Below are 16985 nucleotides of genomic sequence, written 5' to 3'. Positions count from 1 at the left end.
TCCCTCGCTCGAGCCGGACTCACCGCGATGCATCGCGACAGCCAGCTCGGGGCCGTGAGGTTTGTCGACGTTCCTTTTATCTCTCCTCTTTACTAAGTTTTCTTGAGCACCAGAGTCTAGGCAATGTTGCAGATTCGAATTTTATAGCCTATCTCCTGTGAATCTTCCCTGGGCAACTATCGAACTATTCCAAAACTGGACTATCAAAAGCCAACATTTGCGTTCCTTGAGGCAGACCGGACACCATAGCTCTGCCATTATGGGGCGTAAACTGTTTGGCTCCCGCCCTAAGCCTCGTAGTGGCAGTCGGTTGAAAAATCCACCTGCCACGGATCACGAGCCTAGCAGCGAGCCGCCGCCAAAACGACGCAAGTATATCCCAGGGGGTCCCGGGGGTGGTGGAAGATATGTGGAAATTGACGGCACGGAGACACCCGTGCGGCCGATGAACTCCGCTAGCCAGAACAAAACGGCATCCCGTAGTCGGCCTCCCCGCGAAACTCCTCGAACAGCTCCCCCCAAGCCCCCTCCACCTCCCCCGGCAACGCCACCTGCCTCTACTCGTCCAAGACGCGAAAAGAACCAGGGCCGTCGGTTCAGCTCTGCAGCCGCTGCTGTACTTGCTGTTGCGCAGGGAGATGGATACAAGCCGAGAGAGGAGAGAGGCTGGGAAGAGTTCCATCCCGATCTTGATATCGACGCCAAAATAGCGGTTTTCAGCTCAGAAGAGGTGGATGGCGTTCTACAAAATGATATGCTGCAAGATATGAGTAATGGTGATGGTGTTATGGAAGCAGAGAACTCGATCGTGTCCACGCCGACGGCGTCAACGCCGGGCATCAAACGACGGCCAGGAAGGCCTCGGCGAGGAGATAATATGTCGAACAACATGGTTCCCTTCCAACTGCCCAAATTAGTTCCTCCACCTGGGCCCAATCCTCGAGAGAAGCTTACTTTGCCCAAGCCTTCGTTCGCTCTCAAGGACCCATTCTTGCCTTTCGAGCAGAAGGGTGTAGGGCAGCAAAACTATGTTGATCGCACAATGGCAAGTGTTGGCTATCAGGAAAGCGATATTTTTCTTCGGCACGAGAGGCGCCTAATTCGCATGACCGAAGATGTCGTCGAAGAGGACCTGGATTTGGATCCTCCCACTGCCACTGATGGGGATTCTGGGAATGCTGCGGTAGGAAACACTGGTGTTGGGCGGGTCGAGTATGATATGGATGAACAAGATGCCAAATGGCTAGAAGCATACAACGCTCAAAGGAGAATTGACCAGTTTGAGCCAATCAAACCGGCCATTTTCGAGATCACCATGACGAAGATTGAGAAGGAATGGTATGCTCTCGAAAAAAGAATCCCAAAACCTAATCCTAAGCCACCACAAACTCAGCGACCTCGCTCAAGCTCTGCTGCAGCGGTCAATGGCGAACATGCTGGCACAGGCGAGGAGCAAGATAGCAAGTGTGCTGTCTGTGATGACGGGGACTGCGAGAACTCTAATGCTATTGTCTTTTGTGATGGCTGCGATCTTGCTGTCCATCAGGAATGCTACGGAGTTCCCTATATACCCGAAGGTCAATGGCTTTGCCGCAAATGCCAGCTGATTGGTCGCGGATCCCCATCCTGTATTTTTTGCCCGAACACAGAAGGCGCCTTTAAACAGACAAACACCTCGAAATGGTCCCATCTTCTATGTGCTGTCTGGATTCCCGAGGTGTCGATCGGCAACCCTTCTCTCATGGAGCCTGTGCTAGATGTAGAAAAGGTCCCAAGAAGCCGTTGGAAGCTAACATGCTACATCTGCCGGCAAAAGATGGGTGCATGTATTCAATGTAGCAACAAAAATTGTTTTGCTGCGTTTCACGTAACTTGCGGGAGGCGGGCGCGGCTCTACTTGAAAATGAAGTTGACTCCGGGAGTGCCTGCGATTATGGACTCTAACTCTTTGAAGGCGTTCTGCGATCGGCATGTCCCTCCAGATTGGCGAAGGGAGTATAATACCGACGGTGCTATTGCAGATGCCATGGAATACTATCGTACTACGATGCAAGGCCGGCGATGGGGCGACAGCCAGGCAGCTGCCCTTGCTTTGGGGCCAGAGCCTCAGGGCGATGGTGAAGTAGCGGAGGATGACCAGAGACCTGTGACTCCACGCATTACGTTGACCGTTGGTGGTAACAAACGCAAACGGCTTGGGCCTCCGAAAATGGTGTGGAAACTTCCATCTGGGGCTCCTGTTGTACCCCAGGTTATCCTGAATAACGTGATTGTTTCCTTACAGCGTTTTACTGTACGTCAACGGAAGCAGTATGCTGAGGATGCCTGCAAATACTGGACGTTGAAAAGAGAGGCAAGAAGGGGGGCAGCTCTTCTGAAGAGACTACAACTACAATTAGAAACGTTCTCTTCGATGGAAATGACGCGACGTAACTTCGCTGGGATGGGCCCCACCGGAAGCGTAAGACTTCAACGACGGATAGAGTTCGCCGATCGCCTGTCTTTAGATGTGGATAAGGTCCGCATGCTCTGCGATGAGGTAAAGAAAAGAGAACGCGAGAAGCTTAAAGACGCCGAAACACTTCGAAATATTGTGGACTTGGTATATTTCCCTATTTCGCCAATGATTTGGCCGATTTTTGAGAGAGTACAGGCGTGAGTCCCCCGTTTTTCTTGGAACTGGGAAAAGAAATATCATTGGTTATGTTAACTAGTCCAACATAGGCTCGATGGAAAAGGGATATTTCGTGTGGGCCTACTCTCGATTCGCTCGAACTTGGAAAATAGGAGTTACACATCGGTTTCGGCGTTTTCCCGTGATCTGGCTCATGTGTTCACCTCAGAAATTGGGGTTGAGTCTGTTGGTGATACTGCAGAGCTACAGCTACAGATGCAAATCAGCGGGAGGGCCCCCGAACTGAGCTTGGAGCAGCGTGAGAAGCGGAAACTCGCAAAACGGATCATCAAAGCCGTCCAACCAGCTTTGGAAGATGCCTTGAAGAAGGAAAGCGAACTGAGCGGTAAACCGTATGAAAGGGAGTTAAGAGATTTGGATCTCATGCTCGAGAATAGTGTGCTCTCTCGAAGGGGCTCTTTTTACGATTCGATTGAGGGGCCTGCTACTCTAGCTGAGCCTTGCATGGGCGCGTCAATGCCGAACGGTATAGGATCAAATCCTGAAGGGCAGGACAACCGCAGCAATGATAGTGTGGATGTTGAAATGACGGATGCAGTGGATCTTGGACAAAAAGGCGATGAACCTCTAACAATATCCACAGAAATTGGTGTTTTGAAGCAAATGAATGGAGAAGAGAAAATGACGGACGCTGCGATGACTGACGGCTCACACCAAAACAACCTAGACCACCCTCCAGTGTTCACCCCTCCAACAGTCGTCAGTGCTGTCTCAAGCGAGTTGGACTCTACGGCCCTAAATCACCCCAAAGCAGCCGACAGCCTCACTAAACCACAGGATATTGAAGCACAAGCCGGTCCTCCAACCCCGCCTGCGAGCTTCAAAGATAGTCACCAGCCGCCTTTGGCGCAAGGTGGTATTCAGTGGTACATGGAGCCATTTGACCCCGTTGGGACTACCATTCACGAGGAACGGTGGACAGGGCGCGAGGTGCTACGCGGTATGAGCGAAGAGCTGAGCGAACTTGACGAAGATGAGTTGCGTCATCTAGTTGACGATGAATTTGATAATGGAGCCCCAGAACAGCCGAATGATGCTGGCGGCATCAAGGGTGCCGATCAGCCGGGGAGGATGGAAATGCCCCAGCCGAAGGGGCCAAGGACCAGGCGGCGTTGGCGTGGATTTAGATAGGATTGACGGGTTTTGATGCTTGGTTCTGTCGACTATGTACCCTAATAACTTTGTGCTCTTTCGACGGAGTTTGCAAGGCGCAGCTCTTGTAGTTCTTGAGATACCATACACCAGTAGCTTAGGGATAGTAAATGAGATTTGCCGTTATGGATTTATCCAGGAGCTTGATGCCAAGACCGGACATCTGAGCTTGAGAGCGCGCTAATCCCGTTTTGGCCGGACTAACAATTTCCCTTCTTGGCTGCGCCTGTTTCTCTCCGACGAGCTCTCTTCACTCTCCCGCCATCAACCTCCCGTTCGTCTTTTCTCTCTCCGGCTTCTGCTGCTGTGTTGTCTTTCAGAGATTGCACGTCCCTCTTCATTGCATATACGTTTATTTCGTCCCCCTACTCCTACCAGCACTCAGTGAGCTTGGTCTGATTTGAAAAGAGAACCGAGTGGCAATTCTTCCATTCGTCATTTTTCTCCCGTCACCACCATGGAATACGAGAACGAAGGTGGTCGCTATGATGGTAAGGTCCTTGGAGTTTGTTGTCAGGCTGCTTGAAGCATCGCATTAACAAACATCGCCCAAAGATGCAACCCGGTATGACCGGGATCGCAGCGCGTCTCCTCGGGGTAACGGCCACGCGCCTACTCGCAACCGTAGCATGTCGCCGAACGGCCGCGGTGATGCACGGTGGGTTTAATCATTTTCCCTCTCCAACCTACGTGGCCGCTGATTTTTCCATAGTGCTCCTCCACCCGACGCTCGCATGAAGGATGACGATGCTAGCGCTGCCAACACTGGAACCAACCTCTTTGTTACTGGCATTCACCCTCGTCTCACCGAAGCCGACGTGTCCCGCCTTTTCGAGAAATACGGTGACGTTCAAAACTGTTCCATCATGTTGGATCCGCATACCAAGGAATCTCGCGGCTTTGGGTTTGTCAACATGGCTACATCTGACCAGGCTGAGGCTGCCAAGGAAGGATTGCAGGGTGAGTCCATAGAAGGACGAACTCTAAGCATTGAAAAGGCACGCCGTAACCGACCCCGTACGCCAACTCCGGGGAAGTACTTTGGGCCTCCTAAGCGCGGTGAGTTTATAGATCACTCACGGCAACCCTTATGGCGATAAGCTGATATGATGTAGATTTCCGTGGACCACCGCGAGGTGGACGATTCGAGCGTTATGATGACCGACGAGGTGGATATGGTTACGGTCGCCGCCATGATGATGGTTATCGACATGGACGCTACGACTCCTACAACGAACGTAGCCGTGAATATGGCCGCCGTGATTACCGTGATGACTACGGCTATCGTGGAGTAGATCGATACGCGACTTCCGGACGTGAAGAGAGATATGGTCCTCGAGGCGAAGACCGCCGTCGTGGGGGTTATTATGATCGTGATGATGCTCGCGCTCAAGCCGCGTCAGCTTATGCTAGTGCACCCCCCCAACGTGAGTCGCGTGAGCCATATGGAAGTCGTTCTTATGATAACCGTTGGAATGACAGATACGGCGCCAGGTAGGTAGGTTTCGTGAACTCAAAGTTTCACACTGGCGATAGGGCCTCGCTACAAGCGTCGCTCGTGGCGATTCGTGCCTTATTCCAATGGTCTCTTTTTGTGTTTCTTCACCGCTTATCCATCTCTTCTTAATAACCCTACATCTTTTCTATTCCCCCTTGTATTCCTGAAATGGGTTTTATGTCTACATCCTCAGCTGGGTCAGTTCTCTACGGTTACGGCGCGGCGCTTCTCTGTTCTTATCTCGCAAAAAGTCAACTTCTTTTTTCGCGCGCACATGGTCAAGAATTATGTCGACGGATTCGGGAGCATGGCAGCTCAAGATTGACACCTGCATCAAGCGACCTCCTTTGATGTAGTTGATCAAGCAAGCTGCGTTTCAAACACCTCGAAACATTGGCGGCGGAAGCAAGGATTCACTTGTATTATCTTCGACATGTCTTGTGGCCCTATTATTCTTTTCAGCTATGGTCCTTATCGGTAGTCAGCTTTGTCAGCTTTTCGACTCAGTCGTTTCAGATTCAGATTTCGACTGCATCTTACTCGGCCAAAGTGAACACAGCGTCAATGCATCCCCAGTACCTGAAAGTTAGCGCCAGATTATTTTTGAATAAGGGTCTGGCACGTTCATCAGTTCCGGCAAGCGTTGTGTTGTAGTGTCGATCACTATCGGCCAACGGTATCACTAAAATAAACCATCGGACGTGAGCCAGACAAATTGTAAACTTCAGTCGGTTTCAACGGCAGCTCCTCAAGGTCATCAAACAAACATCAACATACGTGCCACCGATATTTTTGACGGGATTATACAGCCAAATACCCCGAGGTCTCTGCTCTGATGCCTCGGCATACTTAATCGACATTGAATAGTTGGGTAAGTTAATGTGGATTGCAACATTTTGCTGATGCATGAGTATATTCATAGTATGGTCCATGCTATACTATTATGATCACACTATTCCGGCTACCCAAGCCGCTTGCAATGTCATCGGCTCGACCGAGTACAACTCCTTAATTTGAACACCAATTTTTTGTTCAGCGATCATGTAAATCTCAGTCGTGCGACTATCTCCCACCGGAATTGAAAAATGAATACGACTGTTTGGCGACCATTTTGAGATCATCTAGCGAATTCTCCGCTGAGGGGAGAGATGAGAAAACAGAATAATGGACTTCTGCCTTTCTAAACTGCATTTCTTCTTTTCACCGAAGCGACCTTGGGCAATATTATGCTTTTGTTGCGGTTTCAAGGAACATGAATTTGGTTTATGTTCTTAGATTGGATTTCTACTTGAAGGCATGAACTTTTCAATCAGTCACCAGCAAGCAATTTTGCCTTTTGCCCATCGGTCTTGCGGCTATCCGTGTTATTGTCGAGTGCACCTGATCTGTAGGGTATGCTTACTCAATTGCATAAGATAATGCTTGCTCAGATGTTAAGAAATTCAAGCGTTTCAACTATGGAGTCGCTGACTAGAGTTGATTCGAGTTGGGACCGCGTATCTTTACCATTCGAATGGGCACAAAAGAGGAACTCCAAGAAGAGTCTTACCACAGTTGCTTGGAGCGGGTTGACATAGAATGCATGTACATCCATTTTTTGTTTGGCTCCCCCATTACCATATCAGACAACAAATATCGGGGGATGAAGTCTTTTCTAACTTAGCTGGATCTTCATTACAGCATACAAACTATTCTCCGTTTACATTAGCGTGGCCCGAAGACCGGTCTCGATCCATGAGCCGTGGTCTTCTAGATTCGCTATTAACCCTCTTTTCGTGACTTCAGGAAGGTCCTAAAACGATGAAACCTCTCCGGTTTAATCCCAGTTCATGATACAAGTCTGCGAGGAACAACCAGCCAATCATCAGGTACTCGAGATCCGATCATTCGAGGGTTCTCCGACTTCCAAACTTTTCGCAATAAGATATTCGCCGAGTAATCGCAATGGGTTTGGCGGCCTGAAGAGGTTTAGTCGACATTAGAAAAAATATTTTTTTTTATATTACTTCATTCCAGCTTATATTCAGAGCCGATATCTAACATGCAAATTCAAAGTTTCTAAAGGGCAAAACGTGGCATGCGTCGGTAGAGGAATGGATTAGAACTCACTGATCTTTTGCCAACGGCTTCATCCCCTCAAGCAAGTAAGGGACAATCTTTTCGTTCAGGTATATGCGCGCTGGAGCGCCGCCAGCTCTGACCTGTGAAATGGCCGAAGCCGGAACGTTGTTCGCATCGACCGCCGGAATGGTGCTTCGCATTGCTGGCCCACCCATTACAACGTCGCGATCTGTCGGGGTTGGTTGCGAGGGAGGTACACCGTCGTGTGAGGACGCAGTAGTGGAATTGGGAGCAGCAGGGAAGTGGGACGAGGAAGCAGAGCTGGGTAACTGCTCTGAGAGCTGCCATAGTTTTTAGCACAGATGTGAAAAGAGAGGTTGTGCATTCGAAGAGAACAAAGGGGATGCAGGTGGCACAAGTCAATTTGGTATGTAAAACGCCTGATGTCTGAGACGTACCGTGTTATTCTGCAATGCAGACGGCATCTCCCGTTGTTGGTTATCCATGATGGGAGACGCGCCTTTGTGCGCGACGTTGGAGCTCAGGGAAGTCGGAGATGCCAACCCAGCTGGCTGCGTTGTCGAAGAGGAAGGATTGGAAGGTACGTCAGTCATATGGGCCTTGCCAGGATCCACTCATTGTCCCTGTTAACTTGCAATTGCGGAATCTCGACGCAGATCAAGCCCTCCCGTCCGTCAAGTTTCCGCTTGTCGGCAGAGATGACGATCAGCGCAAACAATGCAAACAAAAAGCAGCTCGAGTCCCGTGACACGTCTTGGGAAAGTGATGCACGTGATCGTGTTAACAATTGACGCGTAGCGTAGCCTGAGCAGACGCGACTGAGTCTGGACACGACGTTTGTGGGCGGAGCGAGAGAATCAGATATTGGATTTTCACTGGAATACCTAGTACGTCGCGAATTTTTTTTTTTTTTTTTTTGTTATTATGGGAGATTGGCCTTGCAGTCCTGCGCGAAAACGAGTTCGAAGATTAGAGAATCCCGAACCTTCCTCCTCCACACGCACAGAACCGGAAGCCGAATCAGACTCAGATAGTAAGAAAGTTGAATTATCGCCCTCTGAGTCTGTCGGGGACAGGCCCGATCTCTTTGATGATGAAGATGACTCTAGACCGAGCCAAACTGAATTGGAGACCAGTCTGCCTCCGGTGAAAACGGATCAAGAGGCTATAGACGAGTATGAATTCTCCAATACATCCAGATCGACGGAGCCGGATCTTCAAGAGCGATACGAAAATGGACTGTGGGTAAAGGGGAGAAGCTCCATTTACGTAGATGCATTTAATCTATCTCTACAGTGCGTTTTGCAAGATGAAGCGCATCTGTTTGATGAAAAGGAGATTGCTTTATTCAATTATTGGCGATCGCTGTCTTATGAATCTCAATATCTGTAGGTGTCTGTGACTTGGAGCCTGCGGTCTTCATGCTCAATTGATCTCTTCCGGTGTACTTCGAATACGGCTGCAGGATGGTTATTGATTGGTTTCAGATATGTACGACTGTTTTTACGCAAAACCTCTGCCTGGCATCGCATCGATCGACTCGGCTATTACCATGACATCGGAGATATATCTACCGCTATTGAAGAGTTAAGAGCAACAAGATATCTTCCAGCTTCGTCGAACTCGGTAGAACAGTGTGTTCACGGAGTAACCCCGTGTGTAGAGGCAAATCTTACCGATGAGTTTCGTTTTGCTGAAGGTATAGAAGAGATAACCACCCTCGAAGAAGCGTCATCCTTACTCTTTCTGGATGAGTTGAAAGTCTTCGCAAAAGAGGCAAAAATTCAAGGCAAAAATAAGAAAGACTTACTGAAAGCCCTCCAGGAAGCTGGAAGCAGCCAAACTGGGTTGGGTTGGCTTCGTTCACAAACCTTGGATGACGATGGCTCCCCCGAAATTGGATTAAACCCATCCAGCCGCCACACGAGACAGACAACTACTAATGAGCTTTTCATCAGAAAAATTTTAAACCACACCGGTGACTGCATAAGACTCGCTTCGGCGCCGTTGAAGCTTTTTGAGCGTGTGCATCTTGTCTTTTATCGATCCACAGAGTGGTCTGAAAAATCATTGACTACAATAATCCTAGCCAAGATATCACGGAGGAACTATCCTGAGTACATCGTTTTACGGTCAAACGGCATATTCCCGACAAGGTCAGCACTGCTTGAATTCGAGGCCGCTATTCGGATCCAATTCGATCTTGATAATGCCATGGAATCTGGTAACCTTACGATATTAGACAAATTGCAAAAGATTAAAGACTTGTCGAGAAGCGTATATCCCCGTTGGAAAGCCCTGCTAAAGCAAGAGCACCTCAGGGAGAAGGGGTGCAATGATCTTGGCGAGATCGTATACCTACGACGCTTTTCTCCTGCCTGGGTATATACTCGAATTGTTCACAAGGGTCTATATGCCTTAGGTCGGTTTAAGGAGTATAACAAAGAACATGAACTCCTGGTAGAATTACTGGAGCAACGTTTCTTTCACCCATCGCGACGGGGAGTTTGGTACCAACGCAAGGCGCTACTTGAAGAACATTACATGTGGAGCCTGGCACCATTCGAGGGTCGCTCAGAAGAGGCTCAGAAAAGGAAATGGAAACGGAATGCCCTTAGGACCTGCGAGCAGGGTCTTCAAGACCCCGACTGTCATCTTATCTATCATTATGGTTTACAAAAACGAATCATGAAGCTAGAAAGATCGTTAAATATTGCAAAACGCGAGCAGCATGATTTCAGTCATGTGATGCTAACCAAGCCAGAGGAGAGGACCATAGAGGGTATTCGTGTGGAAAAGGATCCCCCCATCAAGCCTACTTCAAAACCAACTGGAGGTTACAGCTTTAGAGGCAGGCCTACAATCTGGATAGACGAGAGAGAAGGTGGAGGGGAATGCAGAGTGGAAAGTATGTGTCTGAGTTGGTATCGGGATAATGGGTGGAAAGGATATCACTGTGAAGGTGGTATTTTGCGTACGCTGGTATGATACCACCTGTTTCTTTACTCAAAGGCAAGGAAAACTAATATCCATGACGCTACTTTCAGTTTGGCTTGCTATGCTACGATATAATCTTCGCTTTCGTTCCTTGCGTTTTCCAAACTCCGTTTCAAACATGCCCTTTAGATTTGCATACCGATTCTTTCTATTCTTCCCGGATTTCGGAAATGAATCACCGCCTCGCGCAAATATCTAATGGTGAGGCTGAGACACTCCTCCGGCAAGTCTATGAACGAGAGTGCCCAAAGCAAACCTGTGCCATTGGCATTGACTGGTCTTTTGGGCTGGAGGACCTCGTAGAGATTGTTCAGTGCTTTCATGGCGAGGCCCTGGCAACTATATGCAAAGTTATGGCACAAGAGTATCAGCAGCGAGGGTCAGGTGTTCCAGATCTTTTCCTCTGGAGTATGGAGAGGAAAGAGGTGATGTTCGTCGAAGTGAAATCGCTGAATGATCGGCTGAGTGATTCCCAGAGACTTTGGATACATGTTTTGACGGGAGCAGGGGTAAAGGTTGAGCTGTGCAACGCTGTTGCCCGCGAAGTGAGGTATCTGTAATATTTTGGCACTTCTTACAGGTAGGGGGCGGTATGCTTGAGCATCTATTTTTGATTTTCGATACCCTTTTTGTTGTCGGCTTCATAGTTGAATAGCTTCGCCGAAAATAAGTTGAATCAAGTTACGTGGACAAGGCATTAGAATACCTTCATTGTGAAGAATATGATATATTGGACTGTGAAGAGACGCTATCTAATCAGGATGAGGAAGAATCCCTCAAGTTTCGAAGAAGTAACCCTTCGACGCTTGGGGACGATATTCACATTAATCCCATAATGCCTATGAATTCTTTTCCCCAGTAAAACTAGTAGCATACGCATGTCCTCCACTGCACAACACCAAATTCTTCGAGTTCAACTTTTCCACGCCCGGTTGTGTCAGGATCGCCGCTTATGCAACAAGGGTAGAGGCGGTAGCACTCTCGTATCTCCAGGTTGGTGGGAGGACACCGACGGTCTTGTAGTAGCGGGAGAGACGGTGGATACGGGACTCGATGAGAATGAGGCGGAACTTGCTGTCCTTGTCCTTGCGGTTACGCTCAAGGTGCTTGCGGACAGACACGGCCTGAATTCATACATGTTAGGTGAGAGCTTCACGCGATGTAGTGAATGTGGAAAGATATATCGCTCGAAGAGTGAGCGCGCAAACATACCTTCTTGATCAACATGTAAAGGTCCTCTGGGATTTCAGGAGCGAGGCCTATTCATGATAAAGATCTCTCTGTCAGCCCATCTATGACCAAGCAGAGGCAGTGTTGACATTCGACTTGTGTCCAGGTCTCTGGATGCAATGTCGTATGAAATGTATATAGAAATAGATGACGTGGGACCCGGGAATGAAAGTCTCATTCCCAACCATCCAGGCATCTACCCATTTTATATTTCACGTGTGCAAAGGAGTCGTATATGGTTTCGTACCGTTCGATTTCAAGATGCGGAGGATCTTGTTACCTGCACAGCGCGAGTTGTGTTAGCTGGATCTGCTCCCTTCCCGAATCAGCCGCCACAGTAATCGGGGCATACATACCAGTCACAACCTTGACTTGAGCAATTCCATGGCTGTCACGGAGGACAACACCAATCTGGGAAGGGGTGGCACCCTTCTTGGCCAACTTGCAGATCTGGTCAACAACCTGCTCGGGGGTGGTCTTGAGCCAGGCGGGTGGGTTGCGGGAGTATGGGATGGCAGAGGAGGAGATACCCTTGCCCTTGCTGTGAAGACGGCCCATTTTGAATGATCCTTATGTGTTTTCCTAGCGGAGAACTCGGCGTGGCGGCGTAGATTGATCGTATGGCGCTTGTCGAACAAATTCAAAGGCAGATTCGCACTCCGCAGTTGAAGATTGCGCGCCGAACAATTTAGGGCTACGGTTGTCATGTGACATATCGCTTAAGACAAGGACGTGGCAGCAGGCTAATCCTTTGCGGACTAGGTAGGTACCTGGGGTCGGAAGCGCGAGAATGTTAGGTAATCCAACTAGCACCTCGCTCACGTGACCCACATAGATTAGCCGAGATTCCCCTTTAGGTAGCTTAGTGAATGACAAGCATACAAGTCCTCCATCAGGTTATAGCCCTTTGCGCTGAAGAGCAAGCGTATAAGGTTGATTTACAGCTCAATTGGTTATTGAAGCTTACGATCAACACCCTGAACGGTTATCCTTGTGGATAACGAGGTTTTACGAGCACTAAAGAGAGCGTACGTCGAGATAGACACCTCCTATACGTGCAAACCCCTGTAGCTTTCTAGCACCGAGCTGGAGAGCGAGTTGAACCCTGTAGCTTTCTGGCACGCGACCAGAGAGTGAGCGAAACGCCTGCTAAACGCACCTAGCAAGCAAATCGAGCACCTGGCAACGCCAAAGCCATGGTGAACCGTACGGACGAACCGGAGCACCGAACTCCCGACCGGGAAGCTCCAACAAACCTCCCTACACCCCAAACCGAGCTTAGGCGGTCGAGTAGACTCAGAGGCAGCCCGCCAAACGACGAGCAGGAGCCTAGGGAGGAGAGTGAACTCCAAATGTTGCGCAGAATGATGCTGAATCAACAGGAGATGATGCAAAGGCAACAGGAGACAGTACAACAGCTGGCACAGCAAATGAGCCTCTTATCAGGCCAAGCAAACACGCCTGCAACGGTGCAGGAAAACCCAGAGCAAGAAGCTCAACAAGAAGAAGGGGACCGAGAAATAGACTCTGAGGACAAACTAGAAGAATTTGTCGGCAACCTTATAGACACAAATACGCGAACCGGCAGAGCGATCAATCAATTCATGAAGATCTCAAAAACAGTAAAGAAGCCTATGACCCTGGCTGGGGCCAGCAACTACCTAGCATGGAGCAAAGCCATCCTAAAGGTAGCTCGTCAAGTGGATACTGAGAAGATTATCCTGGAAAGACAAGAGACCTCACCACAGCCAGAGAACTCAAAGATTTCACAATACTGGAACATTCAGAACAATTGGCTACACAGCCTAATCAACAGCACAATATCTGCACAAGCCAGAGAACACTTCAAGGAATCAGATAGCCTTAGTGCCTACAAACTCTGGGAAGCTGTAAGAACAGCCTTCCAAGAGAGACCTGAGATACAGCAGGAAAGCCTACTTACAGAGTTAGTGAGAATGACACCACAGTCCGCTGGCTCAGAAAGGAATTATATAGAGAGATTCCTAGCAATCCGTGGGGAATTTGAGAGATTAGGGTTCAAACAACTGGACCACACCCTACATGATATCTTGAAGATGAACATTACATCCCAATGAAGAGAGTTCATACAGAACCAATTTGATATGGCATGCCAGAGCAGAACAAACCTACCAGAGAAGGATTTGGAAGGCCTACTGAAGGATATCCTCCACCGAATCCCCAAGAAAGACCTGAAGAAAGGCAGATCTACAAAGCCAAATACAAATGCAACAAGCTCGGATCCCCAAAAATCTTATAAGAATACAAACTCCGAATCCAATCCAGAGAAGAGCTCACTGCAGAACTGGAACTGCTATATTTGTGGCAAACCTGGCCATTTGGCTAAATTTTGCAAATCTAACAAGAATTCGAAGCCTAACAAGCCTAAAGAAGACTCTAAAGGCAAAGGCAAGGAAACAGCTACAGTTGCAACGGACAAGATCCATTCAGTTCACGAAGCAGCCTTCTCTATGAAAGAAGCGCGCGAATCCACAGACAAATGGATCCTTGACTCTGGAGCCGGATCCCACGCGACCTCACGTACGGATCTAGTTCAAATGGACCCAAAGAGCCATGCAACACAACTGCTTATGGCGAACGGTTCGAAATCAGTCACCAGAGGATTTGGCACGGCCAGTATCCAAACTGACAATGGAGAATTGAGCATTGGGGGGGTTAGAATCGTGCCTGACCTCCAGGTTAACCTCATAAGCTTTGGGAAGCTTATACGAGACGGCTTTACAGTGGAACAGCTTTATGTCGACGGAGAACACATCTTCCTACTAGAATCGGCAGATAAAACACAGAGCTTTGAAGCCGTGCTTAACGAGGATGACATCCTAGTCCTACAAACGCCTAGGATACGCAATTTACTGGCATACGCGTTTCCAGTACCTACGAAACTCCTAGAGCCCTGCTATGTAACAGCAACTCTAGAGAATAAAGATAGAGATGACGCGCTTTTGGCACCGAATCACCTGGCAAAGACGCCAGAAATCAAGGAGGATACGATGGCCAATTGGCACAAACGCTGGGGGCATCTCAACGCCCATGATATAGCTATTCTAGCTAGAGATCCGAGAATGGCAATGCGAATAAAGGGAGTAAAGAAGCTAGGGTTCTGTGAAACCTGTGCTAAAGCTAAGCAAGCTCGCAACCCATTCGAACCTAGAACACACTCTACAAAGCCTGGAGCTAAAATTTTTATTGATATTGCAGGTGGCGGCCGTACCCTATCCACAGACTCCGATCCTCCAAGCTACGGCAGAGCGAAGTATTTCCTACTTATAACAGACAATGCCACACGATACAGGTGGATCTACCTCCTGAAGGAGCGGGTAGAAGCTCCAGAAACCCTAAAGAACTGGATCAACATGATTGAAGTGTCTACCGAACAAAAAATCAGCACTATACTGTCCGATGGAGCTCCCGAATTGACGAGCCAACAACTGGCTGAATTCTACAGGAGCAAGGGTATACAACAGGAGATTACATGCCCATATACACCTCAACAAGATGGAACGAGTGAACGAGGAATACGACTTCTTTGCGAGCGAACAAGAAGCGTACTTATAGACTCAGGACTACCCAATGAGTTATGGGGCGAAGCTCTCGCCACAGTCTCCATGATGGTGAATCTATCGCCTACCTCAGTGCCTCTATACGGATGCAAGAACACGAAGCCGTTGACACCCTTTGAAGCCTGGACGGGTCACCAACCCCATTGCAGATGGGTCCATAGGTGGGGATGTGACGCCTACGTGAAGATTTTGAACGAATCCTCGAAGCTCCAACCTAGGTCCAAGAAGGTCAAATTTGTAGGATATCGTGGCATGCACACCTACAGGCTTTGGGACCCAGAAACGAACAGTATAATGATCTCGCGAGATGTTATATTCGACGAGAAATTGGATCAAATCCCTACGAATTCACTAACCAAAGCCGAATACGTTGAACTCCCGGAGGAGTACGATTACATAGATCCATTGAACGGCTGGCAACACAAGTTACTAGCTTACCTTGCGAAGGAGAAGCCAGAAATCATGAAGAAGCTCGCGGACGGCGAATTAGAGGCTTTAGAGCCCACATACCTGGGCGAAGAGCAAGAAATCCTCTCGGATGCGACGGAAGAAGAAGAGGCGAATGGAGCTGAGCTTCCAGTGCTCAGCACGCGTACAGACATACCAAAATCCATCGCCGAAGCCAAACGCTCCGAAGAGTGGCTTTATTGGAAGGAGGCTCTAGATGTTGAAGTCTCCAAACTACAAGAGAAAGGCACCTGGATCCTAGTCGAGAAGGAACCCGAAATGCAGATCCTCTCTGGCAAATGGGTATTCGATAGGAAGCTCAACAACACAGGTGGCACAGTACGATTCAAAGCCCGTTGGGTCGTACGTGGATTCGAACAGCAAGAAGGCGTTCACTACAAGAAGACCTACGCAGCAGTTGTTAGTGGACCTACAACAAGAGCCTTCTTTGCTATCTCAACAGCCAAGAACTGGAAGGTCAGAGTCTTTGACTTCGTGACAGCCTTCCTAAATGGAACTCTTCCAGAGGACGAACGTGTATACGTTCAACTACCCACTGGATTCAAGCACGGGCGGGGTAACCTAGTAGGGCTCTTACGCCAGGGACTCTACGGGTTGAAGCAAGCTGCTAGGCTTTGGTATCAAGCAGCTACTGACTATCTGAAATCTCTAGGATTCCAGATCTCTCCATACGACGCGGGCCTACTTTACCACAAGAGGAAGCAAATCTACCTAACCCTACACGTCGACGACTGCCGTATAATGGGACCCAACGAAGCCGAAACAGAATGGCTCATCGAGAAGCTTCAGGAACGCTTCGAAATCAAGGAGGTTACAGAACAGGGCCGTTACCTAGGCATGCAGGTTCAAAAGCAGCCAAATGGAGACCTTTTTGTGAACCAGGAACAGTATATCAAGGATCTACTGACCAAATATGGAATGGAAGACTGCAAACCTTCCAAAACGCCAATGAAGAAAGGAATAAGCATCGAATTCACGCCAGATCAGACCCTCAAAGATGGAGTTGACGAGCAGGCTACGCCTACGAATTACAGGAAAGGCCTGGGCTCTCTACAGTTCCTAGTTACGTGTACGAGGCCGGATATTGCATTCGCAGTCAATTATCTGGCGAGATTCAACAGCAGGCCCAATAGGGAGAGCTGGGCGGCGTTCAAGCAGATCCTACGCTACCTCAAGGGCACAAAATCAAAAGGAATAGTCTTCAAAAGGGATATGGATCCTGAAGGCTTGAAACCAGCAGCCAGTTCAGATTCTGACTGGACTG

At 48.8% G+C, this 16985-nt stretch overlaps 5 protein-coding genes across 6 annotated transcripts; 3 read left to right on the top strand and 2 right to left on the bottom strand.

Annotated features, from left to right (window-relative positions):
- Nucleotides 1-33: 33 nt before the first annotated feature.
- Nucleotides 34-3981, top strand: CIMG_04698 (PHD finger domain-containing protein). Its single transcript, XM_001245256.2, has 2 exons — nucleotides 34-2655; nucleotides 2725-3981. The coding sequence occupies exons 1-2, from the start codon at nucleotides 260-262 to the stop codon at nucleotides 3824-3826; spliced, it is 3498 nt and encodes a 1165-aa protein (XP_001245257.1). The 5' UTR covers nucleotides 34-259; the 3' UTR covers nucleotides 3827-3981.
- Nucleotides 3982-4110: 129 nt separating this feature from the next.
- CIMG_04697 lies at nucleotides 4111-6082 on the top strand. 2 transcript variants are annotated; one of them, XM_004446026.1, is made up of 5 exons: nucleotides 4111-4338; nucleotides 4403-4505; nucleotides 4560-4906; nucleotides 4963-5274; nucleotides 5330-6082. In XM_004446026.1, the coding sequence occupies exons 1-5, from the start codon at nucleotides 4305-4307 to the stop codon at nucleotides 5347-5349; spliced, it is 816 nt and encodes a 271-aa protein (XP_004446083.1). In that variant the 5' UTR covers nucleotides 4111-4304; the 3' UTR covers nucleotides 5350-6082. The 2 variants fall into 2 exon arrangements, with proteins under 2 accessions (XP_004446083.1, XP_004446084.1); XM_004446027.1 differs by having other exon boundaries at nucleotides 4963-6082.
- Nucleotides 6083-6994: 912 nt separating this feature from the next.
- CIMG_04695 (compass component sdc1) lies at nucleotides 6995-8101 on the bottom strand. The gene is made up of 3 exons (XM_001245253.2): nucleotides 7865-8101; nucleotides 7455-7747; nucleotides 6995-7303 (listed from the first exon to the last, which is right to left on the bottom strand). The coding sequence occupies exons 1-3, from the start codon at nucleotides 8018-8020 to the stop codon at nucleotides 7210-7212; spliced, it is 543 nt and encodes a 180-aa protein (XP_001245254.2). The 5' UTR covers nucleotides 8021-8101; the 3' UTR covers nucleotides 6995-7209.
- Nucleotides 8102-8351: 250 nt separating this feature from the next.
- CIMG_04694 (fanconi-associated nuclease 1) lies at nucleotides 8352-11105 on the top strand (the record flags this gene model as incomplete). Its single annotated transcript, XM_001245252.2, has 3 exons — nucleotides 8352-8815; nucleotides 8915-10409; nucleotides 10475-11105. The coding sequence occupies 3 exons, from the start codon at nucleotides 8352-8354 to the stop codon at nucleotides 10982-10984; spliced, it is 2469 nt and encodes an 822-aa protein (XP_001245253.1). The 3' UTR covers nucleotides 10985-11105.
- A 14-nt stretch (nucleotides 11106-11119) lies between these two features.
- Nucleotides 11120-12292, bottom strand: CIMG_04693 (40S ribosomal protein S13). The gene is made up of 4 exons (XM_001245251.2): nucleotides 12011-12292; nucleotides 11902-11934; nucleotides 11637-11683; nucleotides 11120-11548 (listed from the first exon to the last, which is right to left on the bottom strand). The coding sequence occupies exons 1-4, from the start codon at nucleotides 12210-12212 to the stop codon at nucleotides 11375-11377; spliced, it is 456 nt and encodes a 151-aa protein (XP_001245252.1). The 5' UTR covers nucleotides 12213-12292; the 3' UTR covers nucleotides 11120-11374.
- Between the last annotated feature and the right edge of the window lie 4693 nt (nucleotides 12293-16985).

Source organism: Coccidioides immitis (assembly GCF_000149335.2).
Source record: "Coccidioides immitis RS genomic scaffold supercont3.4, whole genome shotgun sequence".
NCBI lineage: Eukaryota > Fungi > Ascomycota > Eurotiomycetes > Onygenales > Onygenaceae > Coccidioides > Coccidioides immitis.
The sequence above is the reverse complement of the archived record's forward strand: the minus strand, read 5'-3'. Positions and strand labels throughout refer to the sequence as shown.

Bases quoted from the DNA above. Each gene is read 5' to 3' on its own strand.
- CIMG_04698 (XM_001245256.2), top strand. From the start codon at position 260: ATGGGGCGTAAACTGTTTGGCTCCCGCCCTAAGCCTCGTAGTGGCAGT. The intron at 2,656-2,724 runs GTGAGTCCCCCG...AGTCCAACATAG, and splicing joins ATTTTTGAGAGAGTACAGGC to GCTCGATGGAAAAGGGATAT.
- CIMG_04697 (XM_004446027.1), top strand. From the start codon at position 4,305: ATGGAATACGAGAACGAAGGTGGTCGCTATGATG. The intron at 4,339-4,402 runs GTAAGGTCCTTG...CATCGCCCAAAG, and splicing joins CGAAGGTGGTCGCTATGATG to ATGCAACCCGGTATGACCGG. The intron at 4,907-4,962 runs GTGAGTTTATAG...GATATGATGTAG, and splicing joins CTTTGGGCCTCCTAAGCGCG to ATTTCCGTGGACCACCGCGA.
- CIMG_04695 (XM_001245253.2), bottom strand. From the start codon at position 8,020: ATGACTGACGTACCTTCCAATCCTTCCTCTTCGACAACGCAGCCAGCT. The intron at 7,748-7,864 runs GTACGTCTCAGA...AAACTATGGCAG, and splicing joins CTGCATTGCAGAATAACACG to CTCTCAGAGCAGTTACCCAG. The intron at 7,304-7,454 runs GTGAGTTCTAAT...AAACCTCTTCAG, and splicing joins AAGCCGTTGGCAAAAGATCA to GCCGCCAAACCCATTGCGAT.
- CIMG_04693 (XM_001245251.2), bottom strand. From the start codon at position 12,212: ATGGGCCGTCTTCACAGCAAGGGCAAGGGTATCTCCTCCTCTGCCATC. The intron at 11,684-11,901 runs GTACGAAACCAT...TATCATGAATAG, and splicing joins CCGCATCTTGAAATCGAACG to GCCTCGCTCCTGAAATCCCA. The intron at 11,549-11,636 runs GTATGTTTGCGC...GTATGAATTCAG, and splicing joins TTTACATGTTGATCAAGAAG to GCCGTGTCTGTCCGCAAGCA.